The sequence below is a fragment of the Heterocephalus glaber genome, unplaced genomic scaffold (genome assembly GCF_053883595.1).
Source record: "Heterocephalus glaber isolate CG9 unplaced genomic scaffold, H.glaber_assembly_v1.0 deba00001690, whole genome shotgun sequence".
In the NCBI taxonomy this organism is placed as follows: Eukaryota; Metazoa; Chordata; class Mammalia; order Rodentia; family Bathyergidae; genus Heterocephalus; species Heterocephalus glaber.
In genome coordinates this window covers 53,391-77,058 of record NW_028258415.1, presented here as the reverse complement: position 1 = coordinate 77,058, position 23,668 = coordinate 53,391, and the positions used below count along the sequence as shown (strand labels likewise).

At 35.7% G+C, this 23,668-nt stretch overlaps 1 protein-coding gene across 4 annotated transcripts in view; it reads left to right on the top strand.

Annotated features, from left to right (window-relative positions):
* Nucleotides 1–925: 925 nt before the first annotated feature.
* LOC147821786 (ubiquitin carboxyl-terminal hydrolase 53-like) overlaps nt 926–23,668 on the top strand; it is a 70,479-nt gene continuing 47,736 nt past the window's right edge. For 2 of the 4 annotated variants that reach the window (XM_087199237.1, XM_087199239.1), the window contains exons 1-2: nt 955–1,238; nt 18,568–19,267. In XM_087199237.1, the coding sequence (XP_087055363.1) occupies nt 19,124–19,267 (144 nt within the window). In that variant the 5' untranslated portion in view covers nt 955–1,238; nt 18,568–19,123. Of the gene's footprint in view, nt 1,239–18,567; nt 19,268–23,668 lie in introns of all 4 variants that reach the window. The other 2 variants (XM_087199236.1, XM_087199238.1) reach the window with 2 other exon arrangements.

The window sequence follows — 23,668 nt, the reverse complement described above, 5'->3', positions numbered from 1 at the left end:
TCCATAGGTTTCTTGTATTTTTACGGACATGAACTGTAGCTTAATTTCATTTTATTTCCTTCAGTGCCTAATTCAACACAGGAAATGTAGTAAATGCTCAATAAATTCTCTTGCTTCAGTCTCAAGCACATACGTACTTGGATTTGCTCCCAATCAACCTGCAAAGTTTTTTCATCCTATTTTTTCAAATAAACTTTTAAGTTCCTTGAGCTCACCCAAACCCATTTATCTTCACTAGCTTTGGAATGAGTTTCTATACTTTAATTTTGAAAGACCTTGCTAACTTTTATCTTTTATCACTATTCCTAGGAAATGATTTTTTGCTTTTTAAAACAAAACTTGGCCCAAGTCTCGTCAGTCAGTTGTAATTTAAAACGTGTTCCAAAGCACGGAAAGGTGGCAGCTGCGTTTTTCTTTCAATTAACCATTAACCGGGTCAATATGCTTAAAGCCTTCATTTTATTACAGGTCACGAAACCACCCGCTGGGGAAGATCCATTCCGGCCTCTGGAAGCCTAGTAGCTGCAAACGTCGAAATGACTCGGAAAGCTCAAGGGAGCTCCGCGTCCGCCAGAGGCCCGGTGACACTGCAGTACCGACTGTTCTCTCAGGTGACACCTAAATAAACTTACTCCTCGGTAGATCCTCGTTCCTGACCTTAGAAAGTACGAACACACGGCCAAAAGCACGAGAACAATCACGTCCCCTAGTTCTCGCCACACCAGACTGCAGAGCCTCGAGCCACCCAACTCGGAACAACCAAGCTCCCGCGCTGCGCTCTGGCTCCAGAGTGAGGTTCAAGCTCGTGCTCTCGCGGGATCTTGCGCCTCGCCGAACCCCCGCGGGAATAGGTTTCTGCAGGTCAGGAAAGCTGGGAATTCGCGTGCCTGGGCGTCACTAGCGCGGTGAGCACGGGGGTGGAGTCAACTAGAGGGGGCGGGGTGCAGAGAGGGGCGGGGCTCCCGGGACCTGTTGATCGCAGGTGTCAGTTCCTTGACTGGCCCCTGAGTGCTGGGCATGTGCGCATGCTCGGTGCGCGGGGTCGGGCTCTGGGCGCCGAGACCCCCCACTGCTCCAGTTCCCTGGTGAGCCTCGGTGCGTTGGCAGCTGTTGGTGTGTTAGTCCGGTGTCAGAGTGAGGCGGAGCTGGGCCAGCGCAAGGCAGCTCTGTGGGAGTGGAAGGCCCGCATTTCCCTACCTGGATCGCACGCTCCTGACGCTGGGAGGGGACAGCTCACGGTAGGTCCCCGAAACTAGGATCTGGATGGAGATCTGAGGACCTGCGACCCTCCCGGGCCTGAGCGGGGCGCTCTCCGCCCAGCCCGCGGCTCCCTCTGGGAGACTCTACGCTCCGGCGCCCGGGTCCCGCGGTCCGGCCCTGCTGCGTTGCCTCTGGCCGGGATGCGGTGCCCCGCAGTGTCCCGCGATCGCGGTGGTTGCTCGGTTTTAAGTGCGGCGAGGGGCAGGACCTGCCATCGTCCAGGGCCCTGGACTTGAGGTCGGGCTTCCTGGGTGCCTGCCTAGACTTTCCCCGCCGCACAACCTCTCCCGAGCACACAGCTCCTGAAAAGATCCTGGATGGTTTTGTTCTCTCCTTGGAGAGGAGAGTGGACTGGTTTCGTGAGAATTTGAGAGTTGGTCGTTTTCCAATGTTAGATGAGGTCTATAAAGTTAATGTTTGGCTTCTAATCCTGGGTTCACGGGGCATTTCCTAACTGCTTTGAGACAGCGCTGAAGAACAGGAAGTGCTTGCACAGGTGTGACTGAGAGCGTTTCTGAGAGTCTGCAATCTGAGCCGCTCTGAGGTTTTGTTATACCGCTACAAGGTTTTCTTTCTTTATCAATGCAGAGCCTGATCAAGGCTCGCAAACGTACTGCAAGGCTTTATCTGTTAGACAACAAAGTTTTCCAAATGTTTGTTTATCCAAGGCTATTTTGGGGGTACGTTTAACTGTACATATAGGGAGTTCTTTGTGACTAAGACCTCATTCGCTTTTAGTTCGTTTTTTAAAGAAAAGCTTTTCCAATGTTCAGTGCCGAAAAGGAGTAGCAAGTCCTAACACAAAATTCTAATACAAATGAACTTCGGATTACATTGATACTTACTCGTTAGTTTTATTTTTTGTTCTGTGTTCCACAATAGTGGCCTAGGAGCCAAAGATCCTTCTTCCTGTTAAAGAGAAATTTAAAAAGAATAAAATGAACAAAACTTATTCTGTAAAACTAATATACGATCCGTTGTTATCATAAGAATTCCAAATAGGCAAATGTACTGTAGAAAGGAATTATAGTCTGAAACACAAAGTTTTTGTTTTGTATTTTAGGGTCTTTTAAAATGACCTCCTTTGGACAATTTGTCTAGGTTTGTGATTGCGGGTTACATTATGAAAGTGATTTATTTAAAGTTGTTCATAAATAAAATGAATGGATAGTTGTGTGTGTGTGTGTTTTCCTAAAGTGTAAAAAATAAGAGACTGAGAAAGGTCCTTCCCTTTTCCTATGAATTTTTAAATTTTTGTAAAATTGTAGTTTGTATACAACACATGGAACTTGATACAAATGATCAATTCATTAATATTATTTTCTCTAAAAGATGCGAAAGTTACTTTTTAAAAAGATAGCTGTTTTGGGTCAGGGATTTAGCTCAGTGGTTTCGCCGCCTGCTGCGCAGGCTCAAGTACCCAAGTTCGATCCCCGGTACCAAAAAAAAAAAAAAGAAAAAAAAAGATAGCTGTTTTATTGGTATGACACACTTTTCCACCTGGTGTATTCTTTTCCTTAAGAAGAGTCATAATATTCTTATGATTTAAGTATGTAGTATGATTCAAGATCTTTTATATTGTTTAGTGTCCAGTAAGTGTTTATTTTACACTGTGTAGTGTCAAGAAATACAATTTTAATACCATATGGCTTAGAATTTTGTGATATTAAGACAAAGTTAAAACACGAAAATGTTTATCTATTTTGAGGAGGTATGCACCTTTAACAGTCAAAATCAGAGTAACTTTCCCTTCTGGAACTTTTTGGAGCTAACCTTGTGGGTTAGAGGAAACATCACCCTACAATTTTCCAAATATATATTTGATCTCTGGAAAGTGGTGGATTAAACTCTCCTACAAAGACATTTATTTATGAAAATACTCAGCAGATGTTATTATTTGACAGCTTTAACTATAAGATATTTCTGAACTGTAGTCCCTAAAGACAACCTACAGAAAGTTAGGTAGCTTATTTTGAACACAGTGTGCTAGGTATGAAGCTCTTGTTCAAGAACCCTTATTTTAAGGCAGTATACTAATTTGTCTAATCTTTGAAAAGCTAGGTAGGAATTTGTGGTGATACAAATATAGCATTATTGTATTATTAATTGTTTAATGATGAAATTGAGAAAATTTTGCTTTACAGTGTATGCACATAATAGGAACAAGAAATAGATGCAGCTTTTTCTGCCACAGTCAAAATCCTTGAATGTTATTTAAACTTTAAATAACTTTGTATAATATCCTAATCTTGGCAGGTTATACTTCTTTCATTAATGGAATTACAATAGATATTGTATATATAGTATATTTAGGCAGAAATATTGTTCTGTGCTTTTCCAAGTTAATTCATTTTCTCTATCAGTTGTTAACCATGATTAGAAATGTGATCTTTGGCAAGAATTCACTTTTAATATAATTAGTTTTCTGTATGATATTATGATTTTTCTTATCTTTTTCTTTTAGTTTTATGAATTTTACTTTATGCATTTAGAAACATAATTTAGAAGAGGCTTTATTAGGCCACCAAAAGTGTCTATACATGGAAAAAAAGAACCACTTCAAATCCTTATATCTGGTTCAAGAATTTTTGTTCTATGTGGGACTTCAGAGAAATTGTTTCATCTGTTCATATTTGTAATTCATATGTAATTTGTATTCATTTGTAATTGTATGAAGTAAAAATTCATACAACATAAATCTTATTTCACTCTTAGCTGTTTTAATTATCAAATTTATTTATCTGAGGTGTTGTGGTATTTTGTAAATACTTTGAGGATAATTACATTAATCTGTTTTACATATAGTGACTTGCAAAAGAAGGCATTTGAAGAAGTACAGTTCTTCTAGAAGTTTTTCCCTTATATTTTGTGCTTTTCTAGGCTAGCACATCTGTCTAGTAAACATTTATTGGCCTGCTATTGTATAGCTAGGCATAATGCTAGGCACTGTAGATTCAAACTTTAATAAGACCATGGTCGTGTAATCCTAAGAAAGAATTCTTCCTTTTTTAACTCTTAACTCTAGTCTTAAGCTGCCTCCAACTACATTGAGTTTACAAAAGTGAAATAGTCTTTTTTCTTATTTCTTTGCCTTTGCAAGATACTCTGTTTCTCTTTTCTTCCCATTCCCCCTGTGAAATTTTCAATTCCACACCTTAAAGTATATTCTGATCTAGCAAAAGATAGCACTTACTTTATCCTGTTATCCTGTATTTTGTGCATCCCTTTTTTAGAGAATTATACAGTACCTACTATGTTTATCTTATACAGTACTGTGTTGCGGTAAAGACAGAATTCCTCAGGGAATCTGACAATAATATGTGAATTGTCATCTTAAGAACTGTGAGACAAATACTGGACAGACAGACAAAGGGCAGACCAGAAGAAGAACATTCTCAGAGTCCAGAGGCATGAGCAATATCGAGGAGCATTTTAGGCGCCCTTATTATTTTTTATGGCTAGATATATCATTATGTTATTGTATGAATTAAAATTGTCATTAAAGAATTCATAGCTATTTTTCTGAAAAGTTTTATGTCGTTTACATTTTCTATATGGAATCTGTTTGCTTATATTGGTATTCACAGTTGTTTTCTGTTTCCCATGTATATGCATGTTATGTTTTAACTCAGTATCTTTCTCTTCCCTAGTTCAAAAATTTTGTAAAGAAGTGTTTAAAATAATAAGTACTGTGGCAAACCCACTTATAAAGTGAAGATTTCCTAAATATTCATTTTGTAAATAAAAATTTTTCATATGTTTTCTTACAAGTAAGATAGCTTCATAAACAAAATTGTTTCTCGTTTACCAAGAGCAACTTATATGTTTTAACATTAAGAAATGGACACTTCATTGTAAATTTTATCTGATCTCATTAATCTGGATTAAAGCTATATTCAAATTTGATTCTTAATAGAGAAAGATAACAAAATGAGATGTAATAAAAAAACAGTTTTTATATTTTTGTTTATATTGTTAAAAGTATATTATAAGATTATATGTAAAGTTGTTATGTGCTATATCAAAAATAGTGTCATAATTGGTTTGCAATTTTTGTTTTGAGTATTTCTTTTGGGTATTTTATACTTAGTTTATAATTCCTCAAATGGTCCTGTGAACCTTTATTTATAGATTATGGTAGACGATGACATGGATAAGCTTTTAATGACTGAGTGGTTGAACAATGTGTTACATTGCTGGAAACTGTGTCAGAGAAGGGTAAATAGTTATGAAAATCAGAGAAGGGTAAATATGAAAATCATGAGGTTCTAAACATGGCTTCTATTTTTTTCAACAATCTACCCATCCATTCTTTGCTCATCAGATACTTTATGTTTTTGCTTCTTTTAAACTCTCCAGCCTGAATAGTAAACTCTTGCCCCTTTCCTGATGGCCATTCCATACTTAGGCGGGCAGGTTGTTAGACTCACACATTTTCCTCCTATATATTCTTCCAAATGGACATGATAAAACACAACTTACTGTCTTATCACTGTGGTATAGACACTGACCTAGCTACCAAAGGGTGTGAAATTGTCCATTATCTGGATTATCTGCAGTCCCTAGGTCATCTTTGTTAAGATCACTGTTTTTCAGAGGGTTTGTTATTTGAAAATTTCCCCTTATGTTCAGAGCTGCCTTCAATAAATATTTCATGATTACTTTGTGTTGTGTACTGTTGTAGATGCTTGGGATTTGCTTTACATTCTACGAGGACTGAACAGAGACAATAAATAAGAAACACAATAAGTCAGTTATATATTAGAAGGTCAAGAGTGCCAAGGAGAAAAGAAAAAGTAGAGCAGGGTAAAGGAAATTGGAAATGTGAGGTGGAGATTGTGGTGGTTTGCAATTTTAAGTAAGTGTTGGCTGCTTTTTAGAAAGTTCATTTGTATCACAGTTTTATGTTAGGACTTGCTACTCCTTTTCAGTACTGGAAATTAGCAAGGTTTTTCTCTAAGAAACTAAAAGTGAATGAAATCTGAGTCACAAAGAACTTCCTAAATGTACTTAAATGTACACCCAAAATAGCCCTGGATAAGGTCATTTTCTCCTCTCCTCTCCTCTCCCCTCCCCTCCCCTCCCCTCCCCTCCTTTCTGTCTTGCAAAGTAATCATGAAGGGAGGGAGGCAAGGCCGTGTATGTATCAGGGTAAATACATTCCAGAAAGGAATCACTATTGCAAAGGCTATAAAGATCAAGAGTTTGCATGGTATGTGTTCAGGAATGACCAGGAAAGGGTTTGGGGGAAGTATGTCTGGAATGGAGAACGCTGAAGGTCACATAGTTAGCGGTGAGGTAAGGTCAGAGAGGCAAGGGTGGTAGCCAGACAGCGTAGGACGAATATTTTGTGAAGATTTATGATGCCCTAAAATTTGAACATTGTTACCTAATCCCCACTGCAATAGTATTAAAAGGTAGGGTTTAAAGGAGGTGATTCTGTCGCAAAGGTAAAGCCCTTGTGAATAATGACAGTGCCCTTGTGAAAGAGGCTACAGGGAGGCTATAGAGAGAAGGCACCATCTTTGAAGCAGCATCTGAGCCCTCACCAGGCAATTTTATCTTGGATTTTCTGCCCTCCAGAACTGTGAAAAATACATTTCTATTTATAAATCACCCAATGTAAGGTATTTAGTTATAGTAGCCTGAATACGTTAAGTCAACAGTCTTTCAGGACTTTACAAATATGTTTTGGTTCTTAATCTGGATGTAATAAAGACCCATAGTGAGATTTTGAGCAGAGAAAAGACATGATTTGAGGGTAGACCGTAAGCTCCCAGGCAAGGGTAAAAGCCAGGAGAAAGTGCAGTGGCTAATATAGCCATCCAGATATGGTGCAGTGATGCCTAACAACAGGATTGTAGCAATGAGGGTGGAGAGGTTAGATTCTGACTAAGATAGGAGAGGAAGCGGTGTCGAAGATAACATCCACATTTTTGTTCTGAGCAACTGGAAAGATGAAGTTGCCATCAGCCGAGATGGGGAAGAAGATGTAGTTTACTGTGGTCTTTGTCGTAGCAGGGAAATGTTAGGTTATTCCGCTTTGAAATTCTCTTTGGAGATCATATCTTAAAACTGGATTACACTCTTTCCTCTTCTTTTGGCTTCTTTTATGCTTACCAAAATCTGCTCTTCTCTTTTTTATTGTATGCATAACCTTAATTATTCTTCAGAGAAATAAAACACTTCCAAACTGATGAGCTTGTATAGAAAAATCTGAAATCTACACAGAATTACATAGGAAGAAGCAGTTGTAAAATTTGCAGATGGCTTTGGGAGAAATTGGTTAACTGGAAGATCAACGAGACAGTCTAGAATGCTAACCTCACAGAAATGTGGGCTTAAACAGTGTACTCCAAGCTTCAGTCGTTCCCATACCATCTGATTCTCAGAAGTGGGCCCTATTTCTGAGTTTTAAAGCTCTGTGTTCTACTCCATACACCTAAAAACTTGGAAGGAAGTACAAAAATGTCCCCAGCCTTGTGTTTTATAATCACCACCCTAAAATAATTCAGAATATCAGAACAGACCTCCTTGTGGCCAGGCTGTGGCACAGGATCCAAAGGACACACATACACACATACCCACATACTCACACACACTGGATTGCCATAAATCATTTGCCATTGAGTCATTTGTCTTAATGTTCATGCTACATTCTGGATTCATGTGTACTCGTACTCTGTCTCTCTCTAGTTAGTTACCAGTAGGAACTAGTAAGTAGATAAAAGCAACACAAAATACAGTACAGATATTTATTGGACACAAAGAAAGCAAAACATTCTTAAAACAGTGAAAACTACTTAAAATTTAATGTTTTTATTAGAGTTGATGCAGTTTGTTTCTTTATTATTGTACTTTTTGGTCTTTGTTTTTATAAATTTTCCAATATAATGTTCTTCAGTTCCTCACCTTGTACAGTGATATTGCTTTTGTATATCAAAGGATATATATTCTTTACTTATACCTCCTTTACTATAATCCTTCAGCTTTATAAAACTGAAGATACTTCTGTGATAAAAGACTTTTTTATATTAAACTTGCTATACCTCTTCTGTTTGCTATCTAGTTATCTAAAATAAGACCTTAGGTGCTTTTTCTACTAAGGAGAACAATGGTAGCATATCAACGACATCTTTTGTGACAAAAGTTTCTTAGGCCACAAAAAAATCACAACCCATAAAATTTAAAAAATGATATATTACACTTCAAGAAAATTAAAACCTTTTCCTCAAAATTAGAGAACTCTTAAAGGTCAGTAAGATATACAACCAGTGAAATAATGAATAGAAAATTTGAACATGTATTTCTCTGAAAAAAGATATATGAATGGCACATAAACATGTGAATAGCTGCTCAACATGAATAGTTATTGTGGAATTGTACATTACAGCGGTAATGTGATACTGCTGCATACTCACCAGAATATCTTCAATTACAAAGATGAATAATAACAATTGATGAAGAAGTAGAGTAGCTATAACTCTCATATGTGAGTAGTAGGAATTAAGAATTGTATAGCGTGAAAAATATTGGAAGGGACTTTTGCAGTTTCTTATAAAGTCAATTGTACAACAAACCTTACAATACTGCAATCCCACTCATAGTTATTTACCTAAGAGAGAGGAAAACGTGTACAGAGAGACTTGGATTTGAATGTTTATAGTTACTTTATTTATTACAACCCCTAACTGGAAACAACCTAAATGTCTTTCCTGGTAAATGTATAAATTTTGATATATCCACCCCAAAGAATATGACTCTAGTAAAAAGGAACAGCTACTGATTTATGTAGTAAACTAGTGAAACTCATAAATATTATCCCAAGTGAAATACACATAAAAGATTGTACGATTTTATTTGTTTAGAAAAAATTGAAGTGGTAGGGACAGAAAGCAGATAGTTGTTTGTTGGGGGCTGGATGTATCAGTTTTCGGTTACTGTGCAACAAATTACCATAAAATTTGAGGTTTAGAATAATACCCACCTGTTACTGCACAGTTTCAGTAAGTCAGAAATCCAGATGAGCTCTCCTGGACTCTCTCCTCTGCATCTCACCAGACTGAGGGCAACATGTCAAATGTGCTGGATTCTTACCTGCGTGGAGACCCAAGGGAAGAATCTGCTGTCAGGCTTACTTGTATTTTGGGCACATTCATTCCCTTACAGGACCAGGTCTTATTTCTGTGTTTGCCAGAATGGCCCCTGTTCTTTGTACTTTGTACTTTATGGTAGATGGTTTCTTATTTTCTTGCTTGCTTCCTAAACTGATCAGCTTCCTAACACACACATGAAAGCTGCACTCATTTTTCAATATATAAGATGTGACCTCTTCCAAAAAAGGCTTTCAGACTTGATCATATGCTGTTACATGTGTGGCTCTGATTTTACATATCCACATATTTCATCCTTTTCTTTCTTTGTACTGAACAGCCCCTGATTGAATTAATCAGAATCATCACGTTATGAATCATTATCAGTTTGTATAGAACCACTTCCTCGTCTTCCTCCTTAGTTCGTCCTCCACCAATAGGGACATACTTATGTATATTTAATAGAAGTCCTTCCAGTCCACTATGCATGTTTGTATTTACAAATTCTTTGAACTACTTCGTGTTGAGTATGTGCTATTAATTTATAAAAATGATATTATGTTATAAATATTTCCTTTTTATTTAACATTTATATTTATGTGTGTGAAAATAATCTAGTATTTCTGATACCGGCCAGTCCAGTCTTGATCTTCTTCACATTTTGCTTAGAGTATTAGGACTCTACATCTAGATTGCTAGTTCTTTGTGACCTAAGAAAATAGGTATCACTTCCTCATGGGCCTAAGCGAGAAGTCCTTTGTTGACAGAATTCTAGCTTTTATACGTATACTTAATTGTATAGAGTACTAATGATAATAAGGGAAATAAAATAACTCTTGCTCTGTTAGATGTCAGATATGCTGAGTTCATGTTCCCCAAAATTGAAGAATGAATTCTAAGAAACAATGGAGGTTAAGAGCAGAAAAAATTTATTGAGAGAGGTAGCTCCTGAGAGATAGGAGGAGACCCAAAAGTGGGTTGCTGTGGACTCCACTTCACAGAGGAAGTTTAATAGAGCAAAATCATGAGTTGAGTACAAAATCATGAAGTGGGTACAGCATTGGTCAAGACTATGATCAACCAATAAGATTACAAGTAGACTCGCTTAAATAATATTGATCCAATGGGGAAGCAGATCACGTAGCAAGTATACATGGAAACAACAAAGACCTTCTTTAGGAAGGGATGAATCAGTGGGTCTTGGTCACCCACCAGGGTGACTGATGTCTATCTAGACTTTATTGGAGCAGGTGATATCAATTATCCCTTGGGGAGGTATGTAGGCCTGCCTGGTCATTCCATATTAATCTTGAAGCCTGGCCTTCGTGGACCTGAAACCACAGTTATACTGTATTCTCATCTTCTGCACTGACTCTACCGAGTCTGACTACCTGTGATATTTCTACCTAACAATGTCTATAATACACTACCACACAGTAAGTCTGATTGGGCGCTTCTGCTGCAGAATTCCGCCATTACTGTTCTCATTTTCCCACATAACAGCCTCACAATAATGCTGTAATTATTGCAAGCTTGATGGATAGAAAGTGCTATTGTATTTTTATTCCCAATTTTCTAAGGTTGAGATCTGTATTTATTAGCTATTTAATTTTCTCCATTGTGTTGTCAGTTTATACCATAGCCATTTTTCAGTTATATTTTTTTCTTGATCTGTAGGGGTTCCTTGTGTTTTTTATATATTAGTCATTCTCTGTTGTATTGTAGCAGTCTTGCCCTCCTCCTCTTTCTACGTTCCTCATAAAAACGGGGTTTGTTTTTGTGCTTATTTTTATAGTTCTTTCAATTGTACTGGTTTGTATTTAGTCTCCGGCTTTCCTTTACATTGAAAATTTTAAATTTTCCTCTAAGTTGCATTTAGCAGCTTTTTATAAGCTTTAATGTGTATTGTTTTGTAGTTGGGTTCTGTATATTTAATAACTTCCTTATATTTTTCTATTTAACTGAAGTGTTAGTTTTTTGTTTACTTTTAATTCATCTTATAGATGATGCTGTATAATACTATTTGATACTGAGTTTACTGAGGTTTTTTTGTATTAATTTGATTTTTGCATTTGTTCTAGGGATGTTCTGAAATAATATTTACTCCTTAGTGTACTGTCTTCTTTATTGTAAGTTCATAAACATGTTTTGCACCTTAATGTTCACTTTTAATCAATTTAACTAACACTAAAATTGCTACATTAAGTTTCTTTGGGTTTATATTTCTTGATATATCTTTCTTTGTTTTATTTTTATATTTAAGTGTGTGTATGCACATATACACATAACTTTATATATTACATAAATGTGATTATGCATATTCTTGTTGGGTTTTTTGTGTGTGGGATTTTCCCTTTCATTTTCTAGCTGTACTATGCAGCCTCATTTCAGATACACATAATTGCTCAGGTGATCATAAAAGCATATGTTTTCAAGCATACATTTTTTTACTAAAACAGGGTTATATTAAGTTCCTCCATGTTGCCTTTGTACACAAAAACACCACTGTGTTTTCCTCTTAACTTTGTTGAGCTCTCTCTCTCTCCGGAGAGTGGTACAAACTTCAGCGCTGTCCTCACAGTCCTCCAGATAACTTGGATCATGGGTACTTTCCACCGGATACTTTTCATCCTGGTATAGACTTCATACTCAGTGACCAGGTGTCCCTCCCGCTGGAAATGTGTTTATCCTGACAGACACTCTGTAGCTTGTGTGACCCATGTCCAGTTTATCCTACCTAGGTGTCTGTTCTCTGTGAGTGCCCTAACAGGGGAGGAAGTTAGGTTTGGGTGTATTGGACAAGTGAGACACAGGGGCGGCAACTCACCAAAACATGTCAGGTGATAGGAGTGGTTTATTACAGACTCACAGAGAAGAGGTCAGCATGCCTTTTGGTGCAAACAGGAAGGAGGGGTGCTACCCAGGACGTGCACACTCATCCAGTGGGTGGGGAACATGGGAGAAAGTGTGGGACCTGAGGGTCTAGGCCTTCACTGGGGCCCAGGGTGTTAACCAGGAGGGTTTTTCAGAGAGTTCTAAGTGATGAGTTGAGAACACTCTGGTACAAGTTCCATGGAGTCACACTGTGACTGACAGATGGCCACTGTGGCATGTCTGCCTAGCTCACTTAGAGTGTGGTGGTCAGGAGGGCAAGGCAAGTCCTTCTATCTGCTACCAGCCCTGAGGAAGGAGGTGGTCACCAGGAAGCATTTGTACATAATAGATAATTTGGATTGACCTCCCTGAGGTATGAGGAGGAAGCCCTAGGGAATGGGAAACTGTGTCCAGGATACCTAAGCCCTGCTTTGATAGGAGAAAGTTCACCTTCCATGGAAAATGGATGGAGAGACAACATGAAATTACAGAAACTTATGACAAACATCTTTTATGCAAATGTCTATACTGATGGACATTTACTTTATTTGATTTGTTATTTGCTGCTATTACCTAATTATACCTCAATAAAATACTGCTTTTATTTTGGGAGAATAAATTTTTGTCATTGCATTTCTGGGTTTGAAGTGTGCTTATATTTTTAATTTTAGTAGTAGTTGGCAGGTTGATAGATTGCTAGACCATATAATAGCATAATTACTTTTTTGTGTTAACCAGCAATAAAAGAAACTTTTCTCTTTTATCCCCACTTATTATGGTACTTTGAAATTTTTGCCAGTCTGGTGGAAACAAAGTAGCTCTTAACTTTTGTACTATAATGCCTCTGAATTGGAGAGCCCTCCCACCTGCCAGGTTTGTTGATCATTCTGTAGGAGGATTCAGGACTTAACATATAATTGTACTCATTGTTATGATTTATTGCAGTGAAAGGATGCAAAGCAAAATCAACAGTCTTAAAATGAACTGCCAGTAGTCTTCTGCCAGTGGAATCATACAAAACACACTAAAATTTCCAGCAATGAATTGTTACAGTGTGTATAAAATGTTATTCACTGAAAGCTCCTTAGGACTCAGTGCCCAACATTTCCATTGGGGGAGTGGTGACATAGGCAACTTAGGTCATACCAAAATTCTAGACCTCCTGAAGGAAAAAGGTGTTCAGAAGAAATCATACTGTTTGGGTAGTGTAGGCACAGTGACACACTGTTATCAGTTAGGGTGGTCAGAGCCTTCCAAAATTTTAATTCTCAAAGGTCAACCTTAGGAGCAGGCCATTCTAAGGATAATAATCTCAGGCCTGCTATCTTAAATTTAAAAAAACGAAAAACTTTATTGAAATATAATTTACATACCATATAATTCACCCATTTAAAGTGTACAGTGCAGTGGTTTTCAATATTTTCACAGAATTGTACATTCATTACCAAAATTTAGAACATCTTCATCACCTCTAAAAGAAACCTTATAGCCTTTAGCTGTTATTTCCCTTACAGTCCCACAGCCCCTACTTATTTCTCCATTTTTCAATAACCATTAATGTACTGTCTGTAGATTTTCTGGTTCTGGATATTTCATATGGGTGAACTGGTATAGTTTATGGTCTTATAGTTTATGGTTTTATAGTTTATGGTCTTGTGACTAGCTTCTTTCACTTAGCGTAGTGTTTTCAGTACTTATCCATGTTGTAGCATATGTTAGTACTTACTTTTATAGGTAAATAATATTCCTGTGTGTGTGTTACATTTCATTTATCTGTTCATCATTCATAAGTTAATGAACATTTGAGTTGTTTCCACCTTTGAGCTATTATGAATAATGCTGTTAGCTGTTTTTTGCACAGCCTCCCTAATGTTTATTAAAGGAATAAATGTAGAATCACATTTGCATTCCTGGAATCAACTCTACTTGTTATTACTTTTTCAATAGTGTGTTATTTTCTTGATCCTGAGGTATATTTTATTTGCTAGTGTTTTGTAATTTTTTTGCATCTATAATCATCTGTCCCATTGGTCTGTGGTTTATGTGTTTTGATATTAAGATTATGTTAGCTCCATGAAATGATTTGGAGTTACTTCATATTTTATTTCCCTGTGGCCTGCAATAATTTAACACTAAAATTAACAGTTCTTTGAAGTTTAGATAAAAATTTAACTCAGAGCCTGTCTGCTCCAGATGTTATTTTGAGCAGGAGAGTGTCCGTCTCTGCCATTTTCTCCTCAACTAGTTAGTTTTTTGAAGTTCTGTACTTTTTCTTGGATTATTGTTAGTAATTTGTATTTCGCTAGGAAGTTAGTGATTCCTTTAGATTTTTCCAAGTTACTTCTATAAGTCTTAGGTGGCATACTTTTCCAGTTATTGGTTGCTGATGTATCTACGATCGCTTACCCTTTACCGATTTCATTAGTGTTTATATTCCTGTTTTTTGTTCATCAGGCTTGTGAAGGTTATGTCCTTGTACTAGTTTTTGCAACAAAATAAAACACCCATAAATTAGTTTTGGATTTGTTTTCTTTTTTTCTTGTTTAACGTTTGACAATTTCTGTCCTCTCCTTCCCCACATTGTTTAGATTTTAAATTATTTGTTTGCTGTGACTTTTTCCACCTAATTCTAGGAAATAACTTTCTTTCTTACTTTTTCTTTTCTTTTCTATTAAGTTTACTGGTACATTTTAGGTATACAATACAGTTACATTCATCATTGGGCTCTTGTACCTTTACATGATGTATCTTGGTTCTTATTTTTTTTCCCTATTCCCCTCCCCTCCCTTCACCCCCTCCACCCTTCCCCGTTTACAAAGACTTTGTTTCCATGTTTTTCCTTTTCTCATATTTTTTCTTTTCCCTTCTTTCCTTTCCCCTACCCCTCCACTTCCCCTACTCCTGTAGACCTTTTCTTCCTATTTTACAATATCAATTATACATTTTGATCCTTATTTACACTTTTAGTTTTTCACACCAGAGAAAGTATTTACACATGTGTGTCCTATTTATTTCACTTAAGAGTAAGGCCTCAGTGTGCATCCACTTAGCTATAAATGTCTCTAGTTTCTTGCTTCTTATGGCTGAGTTGTACTCCATTTTATTAAAAAAAACCCACACTTTCTTTATCCAGTCTCCAGCTGATGGGGAATTAGGCTGTTTCCAAGTTTTAGCTATTACAAACTGTGCCGCTATAAACATAGATGAGCATATATCACTGTGGTATGATTCTTTTAATTCTTTGGGAAGATACCCTGCAGAGGAATAGCTGGGTCAAATGGAACTTCCAGTCCTAGTTCTTTGAGGTATCTCCATATTGATTTCCACAGTGGTTGGACCAGTCTGCACTCCTACCAACAATGAAGAAGGGTGCCTTTCTCCCCACAACCCCTCCAGCATTTGTTATCGGTTGATTTCTTTTTCTTTTTTCTCTCTCTCTCTCTTCTTTTTTTTTTTGGTGGTGCTGGGGATAGAACTCAGAACTTTACACAAATCACTCAGCCACTGTAAATATATTTACTCAGTTTTATTTACTCAGTTTACTTTATATTTACTCAGTTTGTATATTACTCAGTTTACTTTGTTTCTTGTCTTTATAGATATCTTGAGAGATAGATATTGACACTTTTAGATTTCATCCATGCCTCTTTGCTCCTAAAACATATTTATGTTTTGTCTTTCTTTTTTTTTAGTGCTTTGCATGATTTCTTGACCTAAATTTATTACTTGCTAGTACCATCTTCTTTCCCCCTATGCAATTTGCTAGTTACTGGTCTTTGGATTTCTTTTTTAATATTAACAGTGTTTTAAAAATCTACACATATTCTCAGCTATTTATGTTTATTTTAAATTTGTGTTCTCTTTATTCCTCCTGTTTCCTGTGGTTTATATTGTTGGGTTCATCAGAGTGCTTTTTTTCTGTCAAAGTGCTTATACTGTCCTGGTTATATTTTCCTCAGGAGAACCAACTTCTAAGCTAGGAATATTTTACCTGGGAGGAACATAAGGATGAGGCTCTAAGTGGTCTGTCTCCATCTGACTTCAGGGTGTGAAAGTGGGATGTAAGGGCCTGATTTGGGGTGATGCGGTTTGAAAGTTGGTTCCAGAAAAGAATTTCCTGTAGCCCTTCCTGTCTTTTCCAGGTCTGTCTCTGGGTAGAACAGGTGAGGCCAGAACACTAAGGAGCCTACAGATGACCTGTACTTTCAACACTTCTGAAACTGGTTGTGCTCTAGTGTTTTCCTGCAGAACTGATCTCCAGATGGTACTGGGAGCAGTGCTTTTCTGTCTCATTGCATTGTGTAGGGTGGGAATTCTCTGCCCAGAGCTCTGTAAGGAGTGGAAAAGCTCACAGCTGGGAAGAGATTTCCCAGTTGAACGTTGGGCTCCCTCCATCTCTTTGCTGCTGTTTCTCTCCCACTCTAGAAGCGAGTGAACTTCGGTGTCCTCAGTATACTCCTGGTTTCTCATCAGACTACTTTTCCTTTGTGTAATTTTCAGAACTGGGTTGGATCGAGGCAATCAGGAGCACATACTAGTTTGTAAAGGAATAGGAGCCATGATATTTTTAAGTTATCTGTTTGTGTCTATGCCACTCACCAAACTAAATTCTTTAATGATAGTAATTGTTTTGTAATATTTTAGAATGGTTCATAGTACAGATTTGATGCCTAGTAAGTGTTGAAAGTGCATCATTTTAAGAGGATGATTTCTTTTTTTTTTATTAAATTCTTTTATTGGTACATTGTAGGTATACAACACAATTACATTTCTCATTGGGAAGAGGATGATTTCATTAAAAATAGGAATTTACTGCCAATATAGAGTTTACTTAATGTTGTAAAACATGACTAAATTTATTAAAAACAATATGTGTGAAAGGTTTCAGGATCATTTAGATCACTCTGAGAGGAGTTATGAATTGGTGATTAAAATAGAGAGAAGAAAATAACCAATAATATTTTATAATTCTCAGAATATTTAACCTTCATTAAACAGAGTTGTTATTGTTGTCCCCATTTGCAAGGTAAAGAAGTTCTCATCAGAGATGACAAGAATATATCTTAAACAAGGCAGCTAAAGAGTAGGCTCTTGACTTTAATTTTTTAGAGACTGATGATTTTCTTTTTTGTTCTTTAGTGCTTTGCTGTCTTGTATTTGATCAGTGATATTGAACTGACCTGTGCTGTTCTGTGTCTTGTCTTTTTGTGCTTGAAAATGAAACTCAGTAACTTTTAAGCAAGAGTTTAAAACCAAGGGGCTTACAAGACCCGGTGTAATCTCTCTCTTGTCCTTTCACTTCATCTACCTGGCTCCTTATTAAATTTCCCTTGCCACATTGGGCTTCTTACTATTCCTCCAGCATGCCATGTATCCACCAACTTCGGTATTTTTTAAGTTTCTCCTCAGTCTACCTGGAGTTCCTTCCCTCACTTGGTTTCTTTACCTCCTTCAAATCTTGGTGCAGATGTAACCTTCCCAGTGAGGCCTTCCCTGAGTAACCTGTTGACAAGTGAAGGCCATCCTACATTGTATATACTTCCCATCCTGCTTCCTTACATTGTTTTTCTGTTAGCACTTAGCACATAGAACCTCCTTGTACACTCTACAATGTATTGTGGTATGATGTAAGTGGTATTGTCTTCATTATGTTACTTACAATACCTGGTGGGTATAGTAAGCAAATGCTTACTAAGTGTTTGTTGAATGAAAGAATGTAGGAACAAAATTCAGTTGATAAAATACAACTTTGTTAGTAATATTTGATTATTTTAAATTCAGAAATTTAACATTTGAAGTCCATTAAGGCAGAGCATGCATTTGTAAAAAGATGGAAATTTACTTTAATTCACTAAGATCTGCTTATCAATTAAAGGTTCCTTTGGAGTTGTTACACATGTTAATTTACATGAAATCTACTGACTTCCTTGGAAAAAATATGATTCTGTGTAAAAGGTAGATAACATAGTCTATAGTATATATACACATATGCATATTTGTTTAATAAAGCAGTTTAAGTTGACAGATATGGGATACCACCCGAGACCTAATTTAATACTAGGTTTCTTTTTTTGTGCAATATTTTCCTTATTAACCCTTCCTTTGAACACTGAAATTTGTGATAGGAAGTGATTAATGTAATGTTAACATCCAAAAAAAATTAAGTGATGAAATATTCTCATTTTAATATCTTAGAATGTTATCAGTTCTAATCCTTTTTATGATAAATTTTAGTTCTATTGTCAATATTTGTGTTCAAATTGTAAAATAGAAATTTTCCTGACTAGGTTTATTTTTAAACTAATGTTTATTTTTAAACATTTCTTTTCTTTTCTTGTAGATTTGCCTTGAAGTCACATTGATATGACATATGGAGTCACATGTGATAACTTCACCTGGGAAAGAAATAGAATTCTTTTTTATTAGAAAAGCATAAAGAAAATGACTAAAGGAATCATGCCAGATGCCAACTCTACATCTTTTTCTATCATCCATTTGTATTTTTTAATGCATCAAGACAACTGACTTGTACATGAAAGAAATTTGTTTATCAGTGCTATTTTTTGCAACTTAAAAAAAAACCCTTTTACATTTTAATGTGTACAACTCATAAAATTTAACATATAAAAGTCTTTAAGGCCTTGTTTTTTTTAAAAAAAGGTTCTTTTAAATTTCTTTTTAGCTTTCAGACCTTCAATGTTTACTTACCCCATTTTTACTTGTCAAAGTCCTCAAAAATTTATTTCATTAGGAAAGATATGGACTTGAAAGCTTACATGCTTATAACAAACTGTTGTGAATTTAAGTGGCAAATCCAAGACATCATCTGTTTTGTCATCAGAAATATAACATACACATTCAGTTCTTAGCTTTAATGCAAACAAAGTTGTTTGAAGATGGCCTGGGTAAAATTCTTACGGAAACCTGGTGGCAACCTTGGGAAAGCTTACCAACCTGGAAGTATGCTATCATTAGCCCCTACCAAAGGCTTGTTGAATGAACCAGGACAAAACAGCTGTTTCCTTAATAGTGCCATACAGGTGAGACCATAATTATTTAACTACATTTTTAAAAAGTACTTTTCAGGAAATACCTTGTTTAATGCTTCTTTAATTACTAAATTATGAACAAAGTTATTAAATGGAATGACTTTTAATATGACTTTTAATGGTAACAAGCATTTTGGCTGGACATTTTAGTTTTTATAATAAATGGAAATGGTGTTTTCATCAACAGGATGATGTATTACTCTGATATGAGAACTTTTTACTTAAATATTTAGTAAATTAAGAATGTTTTTAAAATATGGAAACCTTTTATTGGGTAATCCCTCTCCTTAAGAAAAACAAAAACCAAATTGAATAAAATAAAAATAAATGTGGTGCAGTTCTCAGTAGATAGAACAACAAGAAGCAAGCCCCTTGGTTAAAATAAGAATCTAGAATAGTAATTATTCTTATTTTTCATTATTTTTAATAATGGTGCCCAAACTCCCTTCACCTCTCACTGTGGCCCTTAAATCACCTCTGTAATCATCATTAGAGCACCACTCTTTTGATTAAATGGAAGGTTAATCCATTTGCTTCCATTTTTGCAAAACTTCTTTTAGTTTCAAATGTAGTTTAACGTATTTTTCTGTCTTAGCTAAGTAGCTTTCTTATGTGTAATATGGTTTTTATCTGGCAACTCTAGAATTTTTCTTCTAAAAACAAGAGGAAACAGAGAAATATTGCTTAATGTATTTTATAAATAAACACATCTAGAATACATCAAATGCTTATATGTCTCGGTTGGTCTCTTCTTGGACTATACTTGGAAGTTCTTTAATTCACTCAGGGAAAGAGAAGTAATTGGTACAGTGGTACCTTTGTTCATGAACATTTTTTGTTTGCAAACAATTTGTTCCACAAACAGAAACATATGGCAAAATGTTGCTTTTGTTTGCAAACTCTGCATTGGGTGACAAACACGACTGTGGCCATCTTTCCCGCAAAAGCACAGAGGCACCACTGTATAAGGAAAGCATTGAATCTAATTTACTTTGGAGACTCCTATGGCAGTGAGTGTTCTGCCCTAGCTCAAAAATTGCCCTGCTATTAAGTATGAGGAAAAAAGAATAATATATTTATTTACTGGCACTGGATATAAGGACATATTAAGTACCACAAGACCTGGAATTAAATGCCTTTGATTGAATCAGGCTGTAAGAAAGGATTTCTATTGTATCAGCTCTTTTCTTACTCTTTTTCACTTTTACATTTTCCCCTCTGTTTCTGTCATTTTCTTTAGCTCTCAGAATACTGTCCATAATGTAGGGAGACAAAAAGCATATTGTGACAGGAGAAAATTCACCGTAAGGAAACTTTCATAATAAAGAAAGTAGAAATATTCCTATGATAGTGCTTTTTTATTTAAATAAACATTGCATTGAGCTTTACTCTGAAGTCTATACTTTTCTGCATAGTTCTGTATATACTAAGCACTCCTGTTTATAGATCTACATTTCTACCACACATCCTTTCCTTCTGCTTTTCTCCTCTTTCTACTGGCCTGTCAATGATGAATTCTTTCAGCTTTTGTATGTCTGAAAAAAAGTCTGTATTTCACCTTTTTTTTTGTACCGCGAATTGAACTCAGGGCCTCACACTTGCCAGGCAGTTGCTACACTGCTGAGCTATATGATATCCCCAGCCCTCACTTTTGATTTTGAAAGATATTTTCAAACATTCAAACAGCCTAAATTGACATTTGTCTTTTTTTGTATTTTAAAGATTTTGCTTCTCTGTGTTTTAGCTGGCATTATTTCTAATAAAAATCTATCATTATGATCTTTGTTTTTCTGTATATAATGTGTTCTTTTTCTATGGCTGCTTTTAAGATTATCTCTGAAGTAAAATTTGGTTTAAAGTAATTTAACTATGATGTGTCTTGACATAGTTTTCTTCATGTCTGTTGTTTGGGTTTGTTGAGCATATTGGTTCTGCAAGCTTAGAATTTTAATCAAATTTCAAAATTATTTGACTATTATTTCTCCAAGTAACTTGTCTTTCTTCGCCTTTGGAAGACTTTAGTTTCATATATAGTTGGCTGTTTAATGTCCTATTGCTCACTAACGCTCTCTTCCTTTTTTTTCAGTCTTTTGTTTTGTTTCATTTTGTGTAGGTTGCTTCTATTTCTGTCTTCAAAGTTCATTAATCTTTTTCTTTGCATTGTGTATTCTTCATTTTAGATATTGTAGTTTTCATCTCTAGAATTTTTTTCATCTCTAGAATTTTGACGTGAGTCTTAACACACGTCTCTACTTAATACTAATGTCTCCGTCTTACCTCTAGCCTCTTAATTGTATGAAATAAAGTTGCAATATTTACTTTTTTCTTTAATGCCTGGTAATTTTTTATTAGATGTCAGGCAAATTTTACCTTGTTGCATTAGAGAGATCTTTCATTCCTAATAACAATCTTGAACTTTGTTTTGGGATAAAGTTAATTTATTTGGAAACAGTTTGATTGCTTTACTCTTAAAGTTTATTAGGGAGGAGAAAGTTGTATTTATTCTGTGGTTAATTTCTCTTGAGACTTTTTTTAGGCCATGCTCTGTGAATTTTAAAGTTTTCCACTTTTGCTGCTAGAAATAGGCCTGTGTGAGGCTCTGGGCATTATTTTCTCTAAATCCTTTTGGACATTTCTTTCCCTGGCCTTCAGTGGTTTCCTCATGCTGCTTGCTGGAATATTCAAATATTCAAAGGAGGCACTGTGCAGATCCATGGTGCTATCTCTGTGTAGTACTTCTGCAGAGTAGCTCTAGGGGCATCTTCTGGGCTCTAGGGTTATGATATCTGTATAAGTTGATTTGTAAAGCCAATCCTCAGTGACAGTACGATTCGAATAGACTTTATGTCAGAAAAGGCCTGATTTCATTTTTTAAAATTCAGAATACAAATGTTAATATGCAATTTGATGAATTTTAAAAAAAACTGCTAAGAAATATATTGTGTAATAGATCTTGTAAGAAATTAGTAAAAGCAGACCTTCTTAAAATAATATAAGTAGAAACAATGAAATTATATGCCTTTTTGATTACTTAATTTTTAAGTTATATTATTTTGAAATGAAGAATGTGGTAAGAGATTTATTTTTCTTTATTAAATGTGTGCACAAGTGATTTGTAGTATGCATAATCAAATTAAGTAGTATACATCAACTAATAATCCAATAGCTAGCATAGATTTTAATATTTAAATAAGTGGTAGAATGTAATAAACTTTTAAAATGAAATAAGATAATGATTAGCCATAATTAAAATTAATTATTTTACAATAGGGATTTGCTACATTATTGTGATGAATAATGTACAGACAAATTTTTAAAAATCACATAAAATATTTTTCCTGTAGTTTGTTCTAGTGTAACTTCAAAATTTTTCTGTTCCCAGAAAACATTAGTTATATTTGAAAGACTTCATTAACTTCATAAACAAGTTATAAAAGGTAGCCTGCTAGCTGAATATTTTTAACCTGTATCTGGAAAGCAGTACAGTTAAGTAGGTTTGACATATTAATGTAGCATTGAATTCTAAGGATTAGAACAAAGTTATATGCGCTAGACACCTGTCTGAACATTGCACATCAGATTTAGTTGAACCCTACAACAACTCAGCAGTAGGCGCGATTTATCATCAGTTTACTGAGAATGTAGTCTGAGGAAACGCTTTGCCCGTGTCGTGCAAGCATGGGTGAAGAGTAAAGCCGAACTAGACCAGGCAGCCTGCCTCTGGAGGGGCGCCTTTGGCCTCACTTCTGCGCTGCGTCTGAGGTCCTGCTGTCATTCACCTTGGTCTTTGCTGGAAAAATGAATTTCAGTGTGGTATTTTTTATGGTATGATAAGAGATGATGTACGAGGCAGTTACTAAACATTTGCTTTGTTAAGCACTGAGTTATTTATGCTAAATAAATAGATCCTATTATGCTTGAAGAAAAAGCAGTTTTAAAAGAGAAATTCTCTAATGCCCTTTGGTTATTGAGAAGTTGAAAATATAGAAAATCTTAAGATCAATTTATTTTTACTAACCTTTCACTAAAATCTTGTTTTCAGTTGGCAGAAATGAGAGTTCATAAATGAATTTTTTAAGTTATGTATTTGAGGAAATGACTAAAAGATACAGGGAAACTTAAAGATCTTACTTGTTTGTTGCAATACCCTCTGATACTCACTATATGCCTAATTATATGGCAGTCCTGCGCTAAACACTTTACATATTACCATGTATTATTTAATCTTTATAAGAATTATATTGGGCAGGACTATTATTATCTCATTGTATAGAGTTCATGTTTTCCAGAATGATTTTTAGGTACTGGACTGATTGATTTCAACAGTTATAGTTTTTTTTGTTTGTTTGATTTATCTTTGTCTTTTAGTAGCAGGTGATTAAAGACTAATTG